At 39.0% G+C, this 23,179-nt stretch overlaps 1 protein-coding gene across 1 annotated transcript in view; it reads left to right on the plus strand.

The window, feature by feature from the left end:
• EXO1 (exonuclease 1) overlaps positions 1-22,343 on the plus strand; it is a 34,047-nt gene extending 11,704 nt beyond the window's left edge. Inside the window, exons 8-14 of the mRNA XM_012443735.3 lie at positions 374-470; positions 3,610-3,835; positions 6,239-6,485; positions 12,142-12,742; positions 14,207-14,308; positions 17,723-17,916; positions 22,065-22,343. Coding sequence (XP_012299158.2) covers positions 374-470; positions 3,610-3,835; positions 6,239-6,485; positions 12,142-12,742; positions 14,207-14,308; positions 17,723-17,916; positions 22,065-22,200 — 1,603 coding nt within the window. The 3' untranslated portion in view covers positions 22,201-22,343. The remainder of the gene's footprint in view (positions 1-373; positions 471-3,609; positions 3,836-6,238; positions 6,486-12,141; positions 12,743-14,206; positions 14,309-17,722; positions 17,917-22,064) is intronic.
• Positions 22,344-23,179: the final 836 nt, after the last annotated feature.

A 23,179-nucleotide genomic window follows, 5' to 3' on the forward strand; every position in this document is an offset into this window, starting at 1 on the left:
GAGCATTCTGGGCATTTGAGTGTACCAGGAGAGGATGCCCTTCCCATAGCCACTGGCCACGTGCACACAGGCTGATGCAGAGCCCTGAGTCCCTTCGGTGGTGGCTAGGACTTTTTCTTCCGTCTCCCTTGAAAGGGGAGGAGTATGACGGCATGGGGCTTTGCTTCAGAAGACACCAACTCCTGCAGGGACAGATAGAGATAGTGAACTATGTCTGGGCTTTCAGTAATGCTGATGTGTAAAGTAAGTAGATTCCATTTAAGTTATAAACCTATGGATTTTCTGTGACAATAGAAAACATTTTTCCATCTTAGTATAGTATCATTTGGTTGATTGTTAATAAGTATGTTTTTCCTTAATCTTATCAACCTAGATATGTGGATGATTCCACAGCTCTTCAAATAGCACTTGGAAATAAAGATATAAATACTTTTGAACAGATCGATGACTACAATCCAGACACTGCTATGGTAACGTTTTGATGACCACCCTATGAAAACACATTTTAGTTATGTCTCAAGAACTGCGATTAAAGGCATCTTTTAAGCATTTCTTTATCCAGGCTCTGTGCAGAGTGTACATTAAAAACAACTTAATCCTAGAGAAATTACATCTCTTAGAACATATATTGGTTAATTTTTTTAAATTAAGAAGTGACGGTTATTTATGATCAAACCCTTATCCTTGAGCATTTCATTTGAATATACCAAGCATTTGATGACTTTTTGTCTCATCTCATGCCATTCAGCTTCTGTAGCATTTGGCATCACTAAAGACCCAAACCTAGGAACGCTATGGGAGTTAAAAACTCTTTTTCACTCATGCAGTTTAACAAATACTTAGTGCACGCCCCTGCTGTTTCTTTGAACAATTTGCTGTTTTCTTCTGCTTCAGTATTGTATGTATTCCTCAAGATGCTGTCCCCCATCATTCTCTTTCTCTTTGTATTTCTGTTATCCTCTGTTCTCTTTTCTGTTTACATTTCTTCCGTAGGTAAGTCCTTAGGGCTTTAGTCCCATTTACGCAAAGAACTCACACCTCCATCTTTACTCCAGTCTCTTGCCTGTGCACCAACCGTGGAATTCTTGCTGTCTCTTGCATCTCTGATTTCCTGTAGCCTCAAGTCTATTCATAGGCAAATAACATTTCTCTTTTATATTTCTACTTAACAACTATTACTGTATAACAATATGTTTCTATTCTGATTCTTTCCAATAGAATGTGGTCTTCATAAAGGCAGAACTTTGTGATCTTCACGGCTGTATGATATTTACTGTGTAAATATCATTCATTATGTTGAATGAATGAATGTCAGCTACAGGTCTCTTTTGTTCTCTCAGACTGGAAAACTTGGAAATAAACTTTGGCTTCCATTTCATTCCTGCATCCTCTTGCCTCTTTGAGTTGGCCCTCTGGTTAACATTTCCTTCTTTTCCGTAGCTTCCAGTCTAATTCTTGCTCATTAATTTATTCCTTTACTAAACATTTATCAAGCACTGTAACAGTGTAATTAGATTAGCTAGGGTTCTGGACTATGAAGAAGAATAAGAAATATAGGAAAAATAAGATCTTACCTGTCAAATGCCCATTGCCTAAACAGGAAGGAGATGGGATTATAAAGAGAACCCCATGGTAAGTGCTATACTAAAGGTGTATTCCAGGCTCTGTGGAAACAAAAAGCATGTCCCTCACCACCTGAGGATGCTCCATCATAATGGCAAACATCTGAGCATTTACTATGTTCCAGGTGCTCTTTTAAGCACCTTGGACATAGTAACTCATTTACTCTTCAGAAAGCCTCTGAAGTCAGTACCATTCTCATTTTACAGATGACGAAATAGAGGACGCCTAAGTAACTTGCCCAGCTCACCATTTTAATAAACAGGGGAGCTGTGATTCCAAGCCAAGCTCTCTACTGTCTGCTCAAAGAGAAACTGATGTGTATCCTCAGTTTGCGAGGATTAGCAGAGTTTTTCAAGATGAGTAAGTGATTCCAGGCTTAAAAAAAAGCCAGCATATGTAGAAAAAAGTGATGTATTAAGGGAACTTAATATGTAAAAGTGATATATTAAGGTTGTTCATGACGGCTGGACTAAGAATGTCTTAGTGTTTACCATGTAAAGTAACCAGATCTTGAGAAAAAAAAGAAGTGATCCTGGAAAAGATGACCACTAACAAACTGGTGACCCATTGAGGACAGGAAAGTAACCATTACTGTGAGCTGAAATAAGCCAAGCCTACCAAGACAGCAAATCCATAACGACACTGGAAATAACTTTATCAGCTCCAGTTATGTAAACCTTACACTCGGTTGCTATTTCCCTATTTTCTGACCTTGCCCCGTCTCGTACGGTAGCCACTAGCCATGTGTGGCTATGCAAATTTGTGAAATAAAATGCCTGTTTTAGTTCTCCAGTTATAGTAGCCACCTTTCAGGTTCTCAGTGGTTAGTGGCTAACATACTGGACAGCATGGAGCTTTTCTATCAGTGCAGGAAATTCTGTTGAATTTTTACTTCTACTATCATATTTTTATATGTGGGGACTCTTTAATTGTACTTTTTTTTGAAGATTTGGATGCCATCTGTTATCTTTCTCAGACTATGATAATTTTTTGGACATTTTTTTCTGCTCTCTGTAACTGCCGTGTATTTTTTTCCTGTGCTGGTATTTTCTCCCTCATGGTAGTAACTTCTGTCCAGTCATATTTGAAGGGGCACTGGAAAGCTCACGGGAAGCATTGTGTGAAGGGGTGGGGCTTATTATATTGGACTTCGTTTTTGGGTGATGTCATTGGTAACACATTGGACTTGATGTGTGAATTCTCCCAATGTTGGAATGTTCTCTGCACAGTTATATTTTTCCAAAAAGAAATGTCTACTTAGGGTGGCTACACTTTGGCTGTCTGTATTTTGAGAGCAGGATAGAGAAAGTGAGTTGGGGCAGGCCAGGAATGGGTTGCATGGTTCCTTGCCATTCACTATGTAGCCTTTTGTTTAATCTCTGTTTTCAGACAAATGAATCTCTCTACTTTCAGAAATGCCTGCTACGTCTGTTGCTATTTCTGGGTTTCAGAAGTTCAGTTTTTCTAGTTCTGAAGGCAGGTAGATGTTTGTTGACTGGTCAGGTTGGAGATGGGGACATGGGGGTCAAATAATTCTCTCTTTAGTCATCCCCCAGTAGGGGCTCCTATAACGCCAAGGCTTTAATTCTTTACTCCAGTCTCACACCTGTGCTCCAGCCACAGAATTCTCACTGTCCCTTGCATCTCTGTTTTCCTGTAGCCTCAAGTTTATTCGTAGGCAAAACTAAACACATTGATTTTATTAATCAACTTTTAATAACATTTCTCTTTTATTTTTCTACTTAGCACTTATTACTGTATAACATTATGCTTCTATTCTTTTCTGATTCTTTCCAATAGAATGTGGACTTTTAATGGAAAAGTATAGGACCAGCAGAGTAGGAAATGTTATTCAAGGACAGGTATTTATTTCATCGAACACTCTTATTTTTAAGGGTAACAATATTTGTAATTTATGTTGATACAGAAGGAAAAAAATTGATTATTTTCTTTTTGCAAATAATCTTTTTCCTTTTCCTTTTTTAGCCTGCCCGTTCAAGAAGTCATAGTTGGGATGACAAAACATGTCAAAAACCAGCTAATGTTCGTAGCATTTGGCATAAGAATTACTGTCCTAGACCAGAGTCGAGTGTTGTTTCCAAGGCTACACGACTGAAGCAGAATCCAAGTACTGTGGGAGTTGAACGAGTGATTAGTACTAATGGGTTAAATCTTCCAAGGAAATCATCCGTTATGAAAAGACCAAGAAGTGGTATGTATATCAGTTTTGCAAAATGCTGGTGAACATCTGTCATATTTAAGACATCGTTGCCAGGCCACATGTGGTGGCTTACTCCTATAATCCCAGCACTTTGGAAGGCCGAGGTGAGCAGATCCCCTGAGGTCAGGAGTTCAAGATCAGGCTGATCAACATGGAGAAACCCCGTCTCTACTACAAATATGAAATTAGCCGGGTGTGGTGGAACATACCTATAATCTCAGCTTCTTGGGAGACTGAGGCAGGAGAATTGCTTGAACCCAGGAGGCAGAGTTTGTAGTGAGCTGAGATCGTGCCATTGCACTCCAGCCTGGGCAACAAGAGTGAAACTCCATCTAGAAAAAAAAAAAATTAGCTGAGCTTGGTTGTGGCGCATGTAATCCCAGATACTCAGGAGGCTGAGGGCAGAGAATCGCTTGAACCTAAGAGGTAGAGGTTGCTGTGAGCCAAGATTGTACCTGGACAACAAGAGCAAGACTCCTCAAAAAAAAAAAAAAAATTGCCAAACGCAAAGTCACTAATATTCTCTCCTGTTTTCTTCTAGGAGTTTTATAGTTGTATTAGTCCATTTTCACACTGCTGATAAAGACCCGAGACTGGGCAATTTACAAAAGAAAGAGATTTAACAGATACACAGTTTCACATGGCTGAGGAGCCCTCACAATTATGGTGGAAGGTGAAAGGCACTTCTTACATGGTGGCAGACAAGAGTGAGAGCCAAGCAAAAGGGGTTTCCCTTTATAAAACCATGAGATCTCATGAGACTTATTCATTAGCACTATTTCAGTCCTGTGCTTTTATTATTGCAAACTAAGATTGCATTAACATTCTTGCAATCTGGCATTTTGCTGGAATTTGCTGAGTTTATAATTGATATTTGCCAGTTGCTATTAGGTATAGTTACATTTTAAACTTAAATGTGGGTTAACTCATTCCTCTTACTGTAATCTTCCTTGATTTTAGTTCATTGTTCTGCCTGTTAATTTTTTTTGTTTGAATCTTTGTATTTTCTAGTATATGGGTATTATCTATGTCATCTGGAAACTGATGAGTCTTAAAGTTTTGGTTTCAGTGTGTTTGCTTATATAATGTTTAACTGAAACAGGGCAAGTACAGAACTCTGGAGTATATAAGACAGACTTCCTTTTGACTCACAGCTGCCAGTAGTCTTTTAGGGCTGAGCATCTTGCTGCAAATCCCTGTAACTAATTACAGTAGATATTGCTCCACATCGTTTCCTAGGATGATATATGAGGGAAACTCAAGTGTCTTGCCAAATTCAAGATATGCTTCATTGATGGAGTCCCCCAAACAGCTATGCTAATGACCTTATTGTTTTTCTTATTGGAAAAAAAAATGAGGCTAATCTGGTTTGGCTTCTAAAAGCCTTGTTGGGGACCCTGGAACACTTGTTTTTTTTTTTTTTTTCTTTCTTTCTTTTTTCAACCCCACCACCGAACACTTGTTTTTGTTCTTCTATAATGACTCACAGTTCCCTGCATAATAAACAGATTTGACTTTTGGCCGGGAATCAAAATCTCATTGGCTGATGCAGCTTTTTAAAAATCTGTGCCTTTTAAAAATTTGAGGCATCTCGTTTCTGGTATTTTGGTAGCCCCAACGTATCTTACCAATTTCATAAAGATTACAGTAGTGTGTACTTACACACTCCTGTGAAGAAGAAGCTCTTCAGACTCAGATTCGTCAAAGTAATTCAAAGAACTTCAGTGCTATCTCTTTGTACTTACCTATCCCAGACTTTAAACTTTGGTTATTATTTTATCTCGTGATTTATTTTAATATACAGAGTACATCTGACACACAGCAATCTTCCTGGGGCTCATAGTGAAGTAATGAGGATCAGAACTATAGCACAGATTACATGGCAGTCACAATATACATCAAAAACCAGAACACTCTTAGTCCATTTTGTCCTACTAAAGAAAGAAAGAAAAGAAAATCAAAATTTAAAGATTAAAAATTAAAATTAAAAAAACAGAACACATAAGTCATATGTATCAGTAGCTGCTGGTTTTATTGGAACATTTTAATGATTTATCGTTAACCATATATTTACATATAAATTTTCCTGGAGATTTTTTAATATTCAAAATTAGGCCCTTAGTATAATAAATATATGGCCACACAGGATTGATTATGCTCTGAAATTTTGGTTTGGGTAATTTCAACATGAAATTGTACAAATATTTGATATGAAATCTTAATGTGTGAAATTACGAAACAGCTAAGGGAATTTTTTTTAATCATCCTTGTGTTTTCCTTTATGAGGCATAGTTTAAAAAAATTTTTAGGACAATGGACTATAGATGGAAGTCAAGGCCAGATCTCTAAGTACAAGTGAAACAAAGATTTACAGATAATTTTGTTTTTATTTAGAAGAGCCGTCAGAAGATGATCTACTGAGTCAGTATTCCCTTTCATTTACGAAGAAGACCAAGAAAAATAGCTGTGAAGGTAATAAATCATTGAGCTCTTCTGAAGTGTTTGTGCCTGACCTGGTAGATGGACCTGCTAACAAAAAGAGCTTAAGCACGCCACCTAGGACAAGAAATAAATTTGCAACATTTTTACAGAGGAAAAATGAAGAAAGTGGTGCCGTTGTGGTTCCAGGGACCAGAAGCAGGTACAGTCGCGTCTCCAGAATGTCGATTGTCTGTCGTATTACGTATTCTGTTGGTATTTATTTTGTCTTGAATGAACATTGAGTCTAGAGGGAAGCAGGTATAGAACCTGCCTTAATCTGATTACAGTTTTATCATGTATTACCTTAGTTCTGACATAAATCCCCTTAACTTCTATTACTTTTGTAATCTCTCCATACAGAATCAAAATAAAAGGATTGTAGCCTCTATTGTTAATTTTGCATGTCAGAAATTCTGTGATTTAGGGAGTTCCCGTTCTCTTCTTTTTTGTTTCCTTTTGAGGGCTTAATACAATTTTACAAAGTATTTTCAGAAATATATTCTAATGTGGATGACTGTGGAGCTGTAATATTAATTGAGAATCTGATGCCATGCTAGGTGCTATAGCTCAAAAATGAGAAAGACATTTTTTTTTGAGAAGCTTGTAGTTCAGTTGGAAAAACAAAAAAACAAGTACGTAAACAAAAATCTTTCCATACAATATGGTGAGTACAGAGATAAAGGCGTGAATACAGTGTTTTGAGGGCGTTCAAGGGGCATCTAATGCTGGGGCAATGGTTGGAAAGGGTGAGAGGGAAGGGATGAGTGTTGGGTGTCCCCGTCTAGGTTTAAATGACAGGTGAAGCAGGAAAAGACCGATGCCAAGTACCTTCCCAGTAGAGTCAGACAGCTTCAGCAAAAGCGTAAAGATGGGGAGCAGCACGGGGCCCAGGACAACTCCTTGCTGTCCATCAGTACTGTGAGGACCTCTGCCAGAATTCAAGCTGGGGAAGAGTAGGTGGTGAGGGAGTAGAAATAGGCAGGAGACCTCTCATTGAAGGCTTTTATGCCAAGATGGGAACTTTTAATCTTCTTTAGAGGTGATAGAAACATTGAGAGGGTCGCCAGCACGGTGGCTCACGCCTGTAATCCCAGCACTTTGAGAGGCCAAGGTGGGTGGATCACCTGAGGTGAGGAGTTCAAGACCAGCCTGGGTGAAATGGTGAAAACCTGTCCTTACTCAAAGTACAAAAATTAGCTGGGCATGGTAGTGGGTACCTGTAGTCCCAGCCACTTGGGAGGCTGAGGCACGAGAATCGCTTGAACCTAGGAGGAGGTTGCAATGAGCCATCACGACACTGCAGTCCAGCCTGGGTAAGACAGAGCAAGACTCCATCTCCAGAAGACAAAAAAGAAAAGAAAAACTTTGAGAGGGTTTTAATCAGGGGAGGTGTATGGTTTGATTCCTGTTTTAGAGCGACCACTCTGTGTGCCCTGTGGAGAGTGGATTCAAGAGGACCACAAGTGGGGCGCAAAGATCAGTCAGGCTGTTGCCGTAGTCCCTGGGAGCAATAATGAGATTTTGAAGAGTCAGTTTAGTTTGATGATTAGGAATTTCGACCTGGGAGTTAGGCTCCCTGGATCTGAATCCTGTTGTGTTCATTATGAGACATGTGACTTGGCAAGTTAACTTCTGGGTGCTTCAGTTTTCTCCTTTTAAAAACTGGGGATAACAATGATAACAGCCTTAGGGCCAATGAGAGAATTAAATGAGTTACTATCAGTAATGCACCTAAGACAATACCTTATAGATAGATGATAAACATACGGTGAATAACTGTGTTGACTTTGGGTAGTGGTGCCACAACATGAAAAAGGAAATGAAGTGTCAGAAGTGATCTAGGCATGATAGGGCAACGGTAAGAGAGAAGAGTTACCAGCCCCTGTATTCCACTAGAAGACTTCAAATGAATAATCTTTGTTTTTCAAGTTTTTAATTTTTATTTGAAATGGAATTCTGCTTGTGTCACCCAGGCTGGAGTGCAGTGGCATGATCATGGCTCACTGCAACCTCCACCTTCTGGGTTCAAGCAATTCTCCTGCCTCAGCCTCCCAAGTAGCTGGGATTACAGGTACCTGCTACCACCCCCAGCTAGTTTTAATGTTTTTAGTAGAAACGGGTTTCATCATGTTGGCCAGGCTGATCTCGAACTCCTGACCTCAAGTGATCTACCTGCCTCAGCCTCTCAAAGTGCTGGGATTGCAGGTATGAGCCACCACACCCAGCCTGTTTTTCAAGTTTAGTTAATCAGGCTGCAGTCAGCTTTGTCTAACCATGATGGTGGGAGATGAGCGTGAAGGAATGAAGCACTGGTGGTTTCTTAGTCTCACCTCAGGTGATGTTTCAAATCCTTCTCCCATCGAGTCTTCTCAAGGAAACAGTCGCGATGCCATATGATTAAATGATGTTTTGATTCTTCTTTTGCTAGTCACCCTCATTAAAGGTGCTTGCTAACAGTGGAATGATGAAAAATTGGCCATAAAAGATGAGACACGGTTCTAGCTAATACACACTGATTAAAAAGTGACTTCTCTCACTTGGAACCGTTTTTCTGGCTTGGTTTTATTTTTCCGCTGGGGTGAGAGTAGAGTTTCCCTGTGCTGCTGCTTCATGTTGAGCTCTTCTTTGGAGACAATAAATGAGAATGTTTGTGTGTCTCCACAGGGCTTGTCTATTTCATCATTGTAGAAGCTTAAGGAAATCCTCAAGTTTGAGACAGTACATCGCTGCTTTACGTAGTTCAGATATTTCACTAGTAACTTGTTCAGAGGGTGCATTAACAGATACCTAGAGAAATAATTTTGTTCTCTATCAGCTTTCTGTGAAATAATTATCGGGTTAAGTCTTTGATGTATCATTTTCTGGCCTATGTTATATAGCAACATCTAATAATGACTAGATAGGGCCAGGCACTGTGGCTCACACCTGTAATCTCAGCACTTCGGGAGGCCAAGGTGGGTGGATCACCTGAGGTCAAGAGTTTGAGACCAGCCTGGCCAACATAGTGAAACCCCATCTCTACTAAAAATACAAACATTAGCTGGGTGTGGTGGCGGGCGCCTGTAATCCCAACTTCTCGGGGTAGGGGGTGGGGGCTGAGGGAGGAGAATAGCTTGAACCCAGGAGGAGGAGGTTGCAGAGAGTCGAGATCACACCCCTGCACTCCAGCCTGGGTGACAGAGCGAGAATCCATTTCAAAAAAAAAAATTTTCTTTTTAATTAACTAGATATTATTAAATTAGTTTTCAAAGTGAATTTTCAAAGTAATTTTACATGTTTTGCTATTTCACACAACAATATTATGAAATACACAGGATTGATGCTATCTTCACTATGTGGGCTTAAGAGACTGAGGCTCTGAGAGGTTAAGTGTTCCCAGGGTTGTATAGTTAGTACTGGTGATAGGAAGATTCCTAGTCACAGACGTAATGGATTGGAAGCAGCATACAATCCAGTAGGCCTGCATTTGAATTCTCACTTGGTCATCTTTTTAATTGAGTGATCTTTCACACACTGTTCACCTCCCTGAGCCTATTTCTTTATTTAAAAAATGGATGATTTTATACATAAGGCTGTTGTGAAGGTAAATAGAAACTCTGGGAATCAGGCACCTGGCATAACGCCTAGTCATTAATGTATGTGCAAGCATTCGTTACCACGCCTCTCTTTTTAATATAATGCAACTAAAAGGAGATATTAGACATGTAAAACGTTGTCAGCAATCCGCCTGCATTTCGGGAGTCTGTTTTAAGTCTTAATTGTTTTTCTTATGTAGGTAGTTATCACAGAAACATGCCAGTTTATCTTTCGAGATCTGGAAATACAAGTCAATAAGTAACCCTATCAGCCAGTTGGGAGGAAGTAGCCATGAGCTGGGAAGGTTCTGAGTTTCAATTCTGTTCACTAGCTGATTCATTTTATAACTCTAGGCGTCGTCACTATAACTCCCCTCTACCTGTGAAACAATACATGGGACAATAGTTGGGCATCATGGGAATTACTGTTTATTTAAAAATGAATTTGCAGTCACATCAAGGAGCTCATGTTTTCCGCTTACTGAAAGCCTGGTATGAGCTTTTCTTCCATGTACTGCTTCCTGCCCCCTCCCCACACAGCTAATCTAGGGATTTGGTGAAAGGATAGAAAGGATTTTTACTCTCTAGCGTTTAGTAAATATTCTGTTCATTATCTTGGATTTGAACTACTGCTTATTAAGGAGGTAAATTCTCTTGAAGTTTTATATTTATCTGATCATGTACACTAGGATTTTTTTTTAAGCCTAAAAACTCTCCTTGAATAAACCTTGCCCAATAATAATGTTGATCTTTCATTTTTATTGGAATGTTTTTGTTTTTTTTTAAAGCTGCTATACTGAATAAGTAATACCTCTTTAGAAATAGGGAATTTTTTTTTTTTATTGCATTTTAGGTTTTGGGGTACATGTGAAGGACATGCAAGATTGTTGCATAGGTACACACATGACAGTGTGATTTGCTGCCTTCCTCCCCTTCACCTATATCTGGCATTTCTCCCCATGCTATCTCTCCCCAACTCCCCACCCCCCGCTGTCCCTCCCCTAGTTCCCTCCGACAGACCTCAGTGTGTGATGCTCCCCTCCCTGTGTCCATGTGTTCTCATTGTTCAACACCCACCTATGAGTGAGAACATGTGGTGTTTGATTTTCTGTTCTTGTGTCGGTTTGCTGAGAATGATGGTTTCCAGGTTCATCCATGTCCCTACAAAGGACACGAACTCATCGTTTTTTATGGCTGCATAATATTCCACAGTGTATATATGCCACATTTTCCCTGTCTAGTCTATCATCGATGGGCATTTGGGTTGGTTGATTTGAAAGAAAGTCTTAACCTCTGTATTTAAAAGAGTATAGAAGTTTATAGGGTATATAACAAGCTGGTAGATTAATATACTACTACACGTTCCCAGATGATATAATAATAGGAACAAAGCTAAGATGAAGGGTAAATGGCTAATTTCTGTGGGGTTTTTTTTTTTTTTTTTTGAGACAGAGTTTAGCTCTTGTTGCCCAGGCTGGAGTGCAATGACAAGATCTAGGCTCACTGCAACCTCCGCCTCCCAGGTTCAAGCGATTCTCCTGCCTCAGCCTCCCAAGTAGCTGGGATTACAGGCATGTGCCACCACGCCTGGCTAATTTTGTATTGGTTTTTTAGTAGAGATGGGGTTTCTCCATGTTGGTCAGGCTGGTTGCAAACTACCAACCTCAGGTGATCCACCCACCTCAGCCTCCCAAAGAGCTGGGATTACAGGTGTGAGCCACCACACCCAGCCCTAAATGGCTAATTTCTTTAATTTTGCTTCCTACAAAATATGAGTGAATAGTTGTAAATTGTCCTTTTGGTTGCATATTTCCATATCTGTTCATATGTTTGACCATCAGCCATGTTTTAGCCCCATCCTAGGTACTGTGGAAGATACAAAGACGTGGGAAGTACCTGCCCTCAAGGAGTTTATCTTCTATTTGAGAGTTTAAAAATTTAGGGAAAGAACACCTGCCTATTAGATATAAAGTACAGAAGTTCCAAATACATGTGTATATGGATGACTGCTTTTAGAAACTCCTGTCTAAAAATTCATTGTATAAAGAAATTTTTAAATATGTGAATGTTGGCATAATCAAAATTTGAATTTTGACTAAAATTTTTATGCCTCTATGAAATTATGTATTTATGAGGCTTTTTTCAAAAAGAAGCTATTCTATTTTGAATCTTGACACCCCTTTGAGAACACTGTAAAATGCTTACACTTATTTATTCTTTCTGTTGCTGTTTTTCTGTTAGGTTTTTTTGCAGTTCTCCAGATTCTATGGACTGTGTATCAAACAAAGTGAGCAGCCTGCCTCTGGATGAAACTGCTGTCACAGATAAAGAAAACAGTCTGCATGAATCAGATTATCGAGACCAGGAAGGCAAGAGGCTGATTGACACAAATGTAACAACACATAATTCAAGTGATGACATTCCAAGTGATCATATTCCAAGTGATCATATTCCAGACAAGGCAACAGTGCTTACAGATGAAGAGTCCCCCTCTTTTAAGAGCAGCAGATTCACAAGGACCATTTCACTGCCCACTTTGGGAACACTAAGAAGTTGTTTTAGTTGGACTGGAGGTCTTGGAGATTTTTCAGCAACACCGAGCCCCTCTCTGAGCACAGCACTGCAGCAGTTTCGAAGAAAGAGCGACTCCCCCACCTCTCTGCCTGAGAATAGTATGTCTGACGTGCCTCAGTTAAAGAGCAATGAGTCCAGTGATGATGAGTCCCATCCCTCACAAGAAGGGGCATGTTTTTCACAGTCCCAGCAAAGTGGAGAATTATCACTGCAGAGTTCAAACACATCAAAGCTTTCTCAGGCCTCTAGTAAGGACTCTGATTCAGAGGTAAGTCAAATTATGAAGGCTTTGTTTTCAAATGTATATGTAAGAGAAAATGGAGTGTTACTCAAACAATTGAGGCAGTTTTTCCTATATGTAAATGACTAGCTGTATTAATTTTTCATTCTAAATTCTATGCAGTTCACACTTTATTCATTTGAATGTGTCTTCTCTGTATCTTTCACATTTTGAACTCCGATATATTTAACTCTGTGTATTTCCTGAATCACTGTGTGTTCCACTGATGGGTATCTCAAGGTGTGCCAGAGTTAAGACCTAGGCAGAATGTTAATCTGTGAAATGAAAAGTTATTATAAATTTACTGTTTAAATCCTTAATATACTCTTGAATTCAGATATAGAATTTAAGACCTTATAAAGGGCCAGGTGCAGTGAGAGGCTGAGGCGAGTGGATCACTTGAGACCAGCCTGGCCAACATGTTTAGAGTTTCTGTGAGGTATAGTACAAGTTAATGGAGTGATTTTTGCTATTCAGTTTTTTAAGTATGTAATACTGGGTAGCATCCCAAGATAAAAGTATGTATTACTGGGAAGCATCCCACATTAAACCTTTTGGAAAAATGCAGAAATGTAAACTCTTCTGAATTTCCATTCATTACGCCCCTTTTTTTTTTTGAGATGGAGTCTGCTCTATTGCCTAGACTGGAGTGCAGTGGCATGATCTTGGCTCACTGCAACCTCCACCTCCCAAGTTCAAGGGATTCTCCCACCTCCGCCTCCCAGGTAGCTGGGATGACAGGCATGTGCCACCTCACCTGGCTAATTTTTGTATTTTTAGTAGAGATGGGGGTCTCACCGTGTTGGCCAGGCTGGTCTCAAACTCCTGACCTCAGGTGATCCACCTGCCTTGTCCTCCCAAAGTGCTGGGATTACAGACGTGAGCCACCGCACCTGGCCTCATTGTCCTCTTTTATTTGATTTTCCTGGGAATGCATATTATAAGGGAACTCTCTATCTATAGAAAAGTCTTACCTGATAGAATTGGGGGCAGAGGGTCGATCTGAAAGTCATTGCTAAAGGTAAAGTGCGTTTAATACAATACTGCTCCACTTGAAATTGGATGCCTTTTTTTTTCTTTAAAGCTGAATATGTTACATGATTAAAAGAAGAGATGGATCTCCAACAGTTCAACTTTTTTTAGCTACTAAGATGAAAACTGTTAGTCAAATATGTTGTTTTATCTGAGTCTGCATTTTGACATCTTCTTCTAAAAGTTCAGAAAAACCTTCAATTTTGAATAGATATTTTATATAATTTACCTCTCTAGCTGAAACATCTTGCTAGCTTCTCCACTGAAATTGGCAAACATCATCTTTTCCATATTAGATTCATTTTCTTTTATTAATTCTATCCCATGTTCTTATTTTCCATTTTGTTGAATATTGGTTTGTTGTTATAAAAATTCTATAGTAAAAATCTAATTTTATTTTTTTTGATCTGGGGACTTTAGGAATCTGATTGCAATATTAAGTTATTTGACAGTCAAGGTGACCAGACTTCCAAGCTACATTTATCTCGTTTCTCAAAAAAAGACACCCTTCTAAGGAACAAGGTAAAACATTTATTTAATTTTTTTTAAATTTCAGAAGCAATGTATGCTTACTATTAGAAAATGAGAAGTACAAGCAGAATTAAAAATCGAAATGCCTGTAGTATCATTTATATAAAAATGTCAGCCAGGCGTGGTGGCTCACGCCTGTAATCCAAGCACTTTAGAGGCCAAGGCGGGCAGATCACCTGAGGTCGGGAGTTCAAGACCAGCCTGACCAACATGGTAAAACCCCCTCTTTAAAAAAATATAAATAAATAAATAAATAAACAAACAAACAAACAAAAATTGTCTACTTTAAAACTTCCTGGGACCATGTTTGTGCTTGACTGTAGGTGTTTAAGTTGTGAAACTTGTTTTCTCTTGCAGCATATATGAAAGGTTCTTCTCCATGCACTTTTAGTCACTACTTGTAATGACTTTATAATATGCAATTATATGGGTTTGGCCAATCACCTTATTTTTGTCATTTACCCTAAAATTTTTTTGCTCTAGTAAATAATACTGCAACCAAGATCTTGTGGATAAATATTTGAGGATATATTCTTGATTAGTTTGTAAGGATGAATTCCATGGAGTGGTATTATGGTCCCAAGGCACGTGTGACTTAACATTGATACATACTCCTAAAGGCCTTCTAGAAACTGTGTATCCATGATAAGCTAAATCAAAATATATAAATATTTGTGTTACTACATAGTAAAGCATATTTTATATATTAAGCACACATTAAAGCATATTTATGTATTAAGCGTTCTTGTTAATCAGTGTAAAAACACTATTTCCTAACTCAAAAAATGGATAAAGGTCATAAACAGGTCACAAAAGGAAAAGCACAAATGCTTGATTAATATGTTTTTTCTTTTGAGACAGAGTCTCGCTGTCACCAGGCTGGAGTGCAGTGGCGCAGTCTCTGCTCACTGCAACATCCACCTCCCGGGTTCAACCAATTCTCCTGGCTCAGCCTCCTGAGTAGCTGGGACTACAGGTGCACGCCACCATGCCCGGCTAATATTTTTTTGTATTTTTAGTAGAGATAGGGTTTCACTACGTTGGCCAGGATGGTCTCGATCTCCTGACCTCATGATCCACCCACCTCGGCCTCCCAAAGTGCTGGGATTACAGGTGTGAGCCACCATGCCCAGCCTGATTGATATATGTTTAACCTCATTAGTAATCAAATAATGCAAATTAAAATAATAAAATAGTTTCTTGCCTCTTCACATTTCCAAAAAATGTTTTTAATTATACTCATTTTTTTAATGAGAGTATAGTGAGATAATTACATATTTAAAAAGGTAAGAATTGGTCTGCCATTTCTAGAAAACAATTTGAAAGAGGTCAAATAATTTAAACCAGTAAGTGCATTTTAGAACTTTAGAGTAAGGAAACACTGAGCATTTAAATATGAGAATACTTAATACTACATTGGTTATAATAGTGAAAAATTGGAAATAATCAAAATAACAAGAGAGTGAGTTATTAAATAATCATTGGTTTTAGCTCTTACGTGGTAGAAATATAGGCGAACTTTTTTCTATTGTTTTTCTCATATTTTTCTACCATGAGCATATATTCTGTTTCTAGTAGCATAAAAACATTTAAAATTTTTAATAAATGGCCCTACCTATCCACTCGAAAGATGTCCATCTCACACATTATAAATCTAAATTCTACCTTAGTCAATATGGGTTGCTATAACAGAATACCAGAAACTGGGTTTGCTTAAATGATACATATTTATTTCTCACAGTTCTAGAGATTGGGAAGTCCAAGATCTAGGCGCTAGCAGATTTGGTGTCTGATGAGACCCCATTCCTGGTTTGCAGACAGATGCCTTCTTACTGTGTATTTACATGGCAGAGGGACAGAACACCTCTTTTGTACCTCTTCTTAAAAGGCCACTAGTCTTATTCATGAGGGCTCCACTCTCGTCATCTAATTACCTCTCAAAGATCCCACCTCCAAATACCATCACATTAGGGGTTAGAACTTCAACACATGAATCTGGGGGGGGTGACACAACCTTCAGTCCATAGCAAATTCCAATATATTAAAGATATAAATATAAAATATATAAATATGAGATCAGTTTTAAAACTTTTGAGCAAGAAGGCTTTTGTAGTCATATCTACTAACTTGGAAAGACATTTACATTATTAGTGAAAAGGAAAAATATGTTAACAATATGTATAGTAGTATTTTTGTTTGTTTAAATACTTTAAAAATTCATGTACACATTTGCATGTTTGTGACATCATATTAAGAAGTCTGGAAAGATTCATGCAGAATTATTTACACTGATGGATAGAATTGGAGATGTAGAAAGTACCTTCCCAAAAGGACTTCTGTCTAGATAGTAAACCATCACATTATTGCTACTCTCAGAGATTTGTATTGTCAGGGATTTAACTATCACTTCTGTTTTGGTGACTCTCCAGGTGAGCACACCCTGATGCCCATTTTAATATCTAAAATCAAACTCTTGTCTTTTACCTCTAACTCTTGCTTCTCAGAACGTTTTTGGTTTCATCTGTTAAATAAAATTGTATTTAATTTTGATCCTTCTTCAACAGCAGTTAGAGAAAAATAACCAAACATTGATACCTCTCCAAATTCTAACATTTATTTCTTTGTCTTTTTTTCTCCCTCACTTCCCCCATCACCAACACCTAGTTAAGGACTTCGTCTTTACTGTGTGAGCCTTTATTTTGTTTTAACTTTTTCATTCGTTATACATGCACTGCCAGATTCATATTGTCAACCTTTTTCAATATACCTGATTCTTACCTAAGGAACAACAGCGAAGCTTCATTGTCTCCATTCTGTCCACAGGGTAAAAATCAACACTTAGTAGAAACAGCCTAAATGTCGTTAGAGGTTTGTTTCAGTAAGTTATGGCATATATATACAATGGAAGAACAGACAACCTATTCAAAAGAAAATTCCATTTCCTGTGAACTGAAAAAAATCTCTAAGATACATCAAGTGGAATCAAGATATATTAAGTGAGAAAAATGAAGTGCACAGCAACGTATGCCAAGCTGCCCGTGTGTGTGCGTGTACGCATGTGTGTGTGTGCGTGTGCGCATGTGAGTGCGTGTGCGTGCATGCATGATGCAGTGGATACACAGGAAGCTGGGCGCAGCAGTTGCCTCTGGAAAGGGAGGTAGTGAGGGAGATTCATCTTGCTTTCTGTTCTTTTTCAAAGGAGAGCACTTTTAAATCTTATGCCAGGTTTACATATTACCTGTTAAAACAATTTATGATGACTTCTGTAATAGATGTTTATAAATAGCACATTTTTACTATTGCTTATGAGTTATTCTTTTGTTCTCATGTATAAAGAATAGTTTGAAATTAACTAAAAGTAGTTGCTTTAACAGAATGGTCTTAAAATGGGTGTCTAATCTTCAGGTTCCTGGGCTATATAAGTCTAGTTCTGCAGACTCTCTTTCTACAACCAAGATCAGACCTCTAGGACCTGCCAGAGCCAGTGGGCTGAGCAAGAAGCCAGCAAGCATCCAGAAGAGAAAGCATCATAATGCCGAGAACAAGCCGGGATTACAGATAAAACTCAACGAGCTCTGGAAAAATTTTGGATTTAAAAAGTGAGTTGCCTTGTTTCTTATTCTGAAACAAGATAAACTCTTATTTTCTGTAATTTCCATCCCTTTCTCCCAACTCTTTCTAGTTTCGTATGAGTCCATTTTTGTTTCTCGCACTATAAAATAATTATTTTTCTCTCTTTCTTTTAGCTGACTCTGTACACTTAATTTCAGTTTCTATACCTTCTTTTCATAAAAGATGGCAAACTAAAAAACCAGTTTTCAGTCTGGTTTTGGAGTCTCTCTGATGTTAAGCAAATTACTTTTCTAGGCCTTACGTGTCTTGCCTTCCTTTTCTTATCTCTCAGGATTGTAATGAGAGTAAAATTTTAAATAAGAGGTAGAAGTACAGTGCTATACCATACTTCTCTAATTTATCACATCTAAAATGGGGAGAATCATTGAGTTTATTTGATGAATTTGCCAGATTTGCAGTATATGTGGCCAGCACTGTTTTAAAAGAATTAATCTACCGGGTGTGGTGGCTCACGCCTGTAATCCCAGCACTTTGGGAGGCCGAGGCAGGTGGATAACCTGAGGCTGGGAGTTCAAGACCAGCCTGACCAACATGGAGAAACCCTGGCTCTACTAGCAATACAAAATTAGCCAGGCGTGGTGATGCATGCCTGTAATCCCAGCTACTTGGGAGGCTGAGGCAGGAGAATCACTTGAACCTGGGAGGTGGAGGTTGCTGTGAGCTGAGATCATGCCATTGCACTCCAGTCTGGGCAACAAAAACGAAACTCTGTCTCAAGAAGAAAAATTAATTCTTGATATAGTTAAACTTTTGTTAACTATAATACTTTCTCTGTTAATCACAAAATTAGCCACAGAGTAGCATTACCTTATAGTTATTTTCTCATTCTCAATAAAAGAAATGTGCTGTTTAATGCAAGTTTTTAAAAATTATATAGAATGATAGGATTAAACCTTACCTAATAGAAGTATTGTCCTAGATGAGGTGGTGTGAGTGGCAAACGCTTTGTAAATAAGTAAGTGCTGGACAATCATTTCTTATTTTACTTTGTGTAAAGTCTAGAATTAAACCATATGACAGCAGTTTTCAAACTTTTTGTTTTCAGGCTCTTAAAAATTATTAAAGGCCCCAAAACACTTTGGTTTATGTAGGTTATATTTGTCAACACTTAACCATCATACCAACATATAAATTGAAATAGACATTTAAAAATACTTACTTTAAAATAACAATCAGCCTATTACCTATGAATATAGATAGTACTTTTTTTTTTTTTTTTAAGAGATGAGGTTTCACCATGTTGGGCCAGGCTGGTCTTGAACTCCTGTCCTCAGGTGATCCACCCACCTCAGCCTCCCAAAGTGCTGAGATTACAGGCGTGAGCCACCACACCTGGCCAGTAGATAGTACATTTTAAAAATAAGTAGCTATATTTTCCAAATCCCCTCAAAAAGTGAGAAAAGTGGTATGGTTTTACATTTCATTTTGCAAATCTTGACTGTCTAGTTTGCAAATCTTGACTGTCTAGTTTGCAAATCTTTATTGTCTGGTTTAATAGAACTCAGCTAGATTCTTATATCTGCTTCTGCATTTGATCTGTTATGATTGGGTGCTTTGGTTATATGAAGGGAATAGACATATTTGTAGTTAGGAAATAGATCTTTTGAAGCCTTTTCAGATGATGGTAAATTTTCTTCTTTGTGAGTACACCCAAACTCAGCGACTTGTAGTTTCTTAAGGTTAGTGGTAGTGTAGAATATGAACCCGTGTCAACTGACTCTTTATACTCTGTGTTATATTACAGTCCACTGGTGTGCCTTTTTTCTGTTGCCTAGGCTAGAATGGCACAACCATGGCTCACTGTACCCTCGACCGCCTGAGCTCAAGCAGTCCTCCTGCCTCAGCCTCCTGAGATGCTGGGACTATAGGCGTGTGCCACCACCCCCAGTTTAATTTTTTATTTCAGGTGTGAACCACTTTGCCTGGCGTACACTGGGGTACTTCTAATGCATCTTTTACATGTAACATGATTTGGTCATTTGGAAGATATTGGTTCATTGAGATGTACTTCCAAATACTGACATATTTTATTATACAGTGTAAGAAAAAAGTTGCAGTGAACAAAGCCTTTAATATTGGAAAATTGTTATGTGGCAGATGTGTTTTCCAAAATTTTAATTTTCACTTGGAAGCTTGAATTTTATCATTAGCAACAAATACTGTTAGTTGTTTTTCTTTAAAGTAACAGGCTCTCTTTGTTCATTTTATTTGTTTGTTTGTTTATTTATATTGAGACAGAGTCTCTCTGTCACCCAGGCTGGCGGGCAGTGGCACAATCTCAGCTCACTGCAGCCTCTACCCCCTGGGTTCAAGTGATTCACCTGCATCAGCCTCCCAAGTAGCTGGGATTACTGGCACATGCTACCACACTCTGCTAATTTTTGTATTTTTCTTAGAGATCAGGTTCTGCCATATTGGCCAGGCTGGTCTCAAACTCCTGATTTCAGGTGATCCACCTGCCTCAGCCTCCCAAAGTGCTGGCATTACAGATGTGAGCCACTGTGCCCAGCCCTTCTTTGTTCATTTTAGAGAAGTCCTGAAGGATCTTAGTGTCATACATGCTTTTACTTGAGATAAACAATCTACTCCATACATAATAGAAGTGTTTTGTTTGTTCTTGCCATTTTGTCACAGAATATTAAAAAGTATACCAAAGAATTAGCCAAGGCCGGGCACGGTGGCTCACGCCTGTAATCCCAGCACTTTGGGAGGCCGAGCCAGGTGGATCACCTGAGGTTGGGAGTTTGACACCAGCCTGACCAACATGGAGAAACTCCATCTCTTAAAAAAAAAAAGAATTAGCCAAGCGTGGTGGCGTGGGCCTGTAGTCCCAGCTTCTCAGGAGGCTGAGGTGGGAGAATTGCTTGGGCCCGGGAGGTGGAGGTTGCAGTGAGCCGAGATGGTGCCACTGCACTCAGAGTGCAACAGAGTGAGACCCTGTCTCAAAAAAATAAAAACTAAAATTGAGATTTAATAAAATTAATGATTTTTACTGCTTCCATCAAGAACATTTTTGAGACTTTTTTTTTAACTGCAAGTGCACGGAGGTGGAGAATGTAAGTACTCCTGGTATGACTTGTACCCGCCACTGTCTTGATTCACGCTGAGCTGTCAGCAGTTTCATTCACTTCTGCCTTAGGAACATTCATACAAATGTCAGCATAGTCGAAAGAATGAACAGAGTCCGAATGTTGTAAGAAAGTTTTGATCTTGGAAACCCGCTGAAAGGGCCTTGGGACTCTCCAGGGGTCGTGGAACATGCTTTGAAGACAGTTGCTAGAGAGAAATGAAGGGTGCAACAATATTCTTAAATGCCTTTTAGAAAATAAGACTTACTGGTATTCAAGTTTGGTTGACAGGGTAGAATTACCTGTAATATCTTCATAACAGGACTAATTTTTATAGATAGCTTCCTTCCAGAAAAGAAAAACAAAAACTGGGAGGGGAATAAAAGTAGGGCTTAGGCTGGGCACGGTGGCTCACGCCTGTAATCCCAGCACTTTGAGAGGCCAAGGCAAGGCAGATCAGTTGAGGTCAGGAGTTTGAGACCATCCTGGCCAGCATGGTGAAACCCCATCTCTACTTAAAATATAAAAATTAGATAGGCGTAGTGGTGCGTGCCTGTAGTCCCAGCTACTTGGGAGGCTGAGGTAAGAGAATTGCTCGAACCTGGGAGGTGGAGGTTGCAGTGAGCCGAGATCGCACCATTGCACTCCAGCCTGGGCAACAAAGCGTGACTCTGTCTCAAAAAAAAAAAAAAAAGTGATTTGTTCCTGCTTCACTTATATTGCTTCTTAACCAGATTTGAGAGGCCACTAAGGAGAAAAGAATTAAAGTGTTGGAATCACTCTGCCTTAGCTCATACAGCTAGTGGTGGCTTAGCACCTACACTGATGGTGATTTTGAAAGCAAGAAGAGGCACTCAGAAGTGAGACTCAAAATGTGTTGGAAGTGCTTAAAGGAGAACCTGATTGTGTTATATAATGAATTCAAAGGGATTGTACAGCAAAGAGTCTTATCCTCTTCATATCCCTCTATTTTGTCCAGGTAGAATATTTTTGCTCTAATAATCAGCACCCTAAAAATACCCAATTTATGTTATTGTATTTTGCAGAGATTCCGAAAAGCTTCCTTCTTCTAAGAAGCCCCTGTCCCCCGTCAGAGATAACATCCAACTAACTCCAGAAGCGGAAGAGGATATATTTAACAAACCTGAATGTGTACGTGTTCAAAGAGCAATATTCCAGTAAATGCAGACTGCTGTGAAGCTTTTGCCTGCGAGAGAATCTTATCAATTTCAAGTCCCTGTTTGGGAATGAGGCTCTTATCAGCCTGAAGGATTTTTCCTTAGTTCTGTGCCGTTTTAAAAATAGAATACATTTTGTATTATTAACTTCGTATTTGGGGTTGTTTTTTCTTTTTGCTCAGCTTTTTATATTTTTATAAGAAGCTAAGTAGAATAATCATTGTATCTCTGACAGGTTTTTGGAAATTTTAATGTTAATTGGGAAAATACCCTCGAGTTTATAAATATCGACTCTAAATATTCCTGTGATGTTGTCAAGTAGAAAGACAGTAAATGGAGAAACCACAGTCCTAGAGGAAATCACTATTTCTCCAGGCTTTAAAGTTTTCCACTTGCCTTTCCTGTCCTTCCTTCAGGGATACATTGAAAATAAAGTTGTTGGGGCTAGGCACGGTGGCTCACACCTGTAATCCCAGCACTTTGGGAGGCCGAGGCAGGTGGGTCACCTGAGATTGGATCACCTGAGGTCAGGAGTTCGAGACCAGCCTGACCAACATGGTGAAACACCCTGTCTCTACTAAAAGTACAAAAATTAGCCAGATGTGGTGGCTGGTGCCTGTAATCCCAGCTACTTGGGAGGTTGAGGCAGAAGAATTGCTAGAACCTGGGAGGCGGAGGTTACAGGGAGCTGAGATTGCACCACTGCACTCCTGCCTGGGGGACAGGGCGAGACTGTGTCTCAAAAAAAAAAGAAAGAAGAAAATAAAGTTGTTGAGATGGGAGGGGTAATTGGAAGGGTTAAAGATCATTACCCGTATGAGACAGAACTCTCTTATCCTGGAAGGGTTTGGTTGGATTATAGGTTGACACTGGAGGAAAATTTTCAGCCTCATATGAAAGGAAGTACTTCTTATATCATTAATATTTTTAAACTTCAAAATAGGCTCAGTTTTAATACATATGTTTTGAAGTGTGGGCTAAAG

Source organism: Aotus nancymaae, unplaced genomic scaffold (genome assembly GCF_030222135.1).
Source record: "Aotus nancymaae isolate 86718 unplaced genomic scaffold, 86718_ANA_hifiasm-v0.15.2.pri h1tg000032l_0, whole genome shotgun sequence".
Classification (NCBI taxonomy): domain Eukaryota; kingdom Metazoa; phylum Chordata; class Mammalia; order Primates; family Aotidae; genus Aotus; species Aotus nancymaae.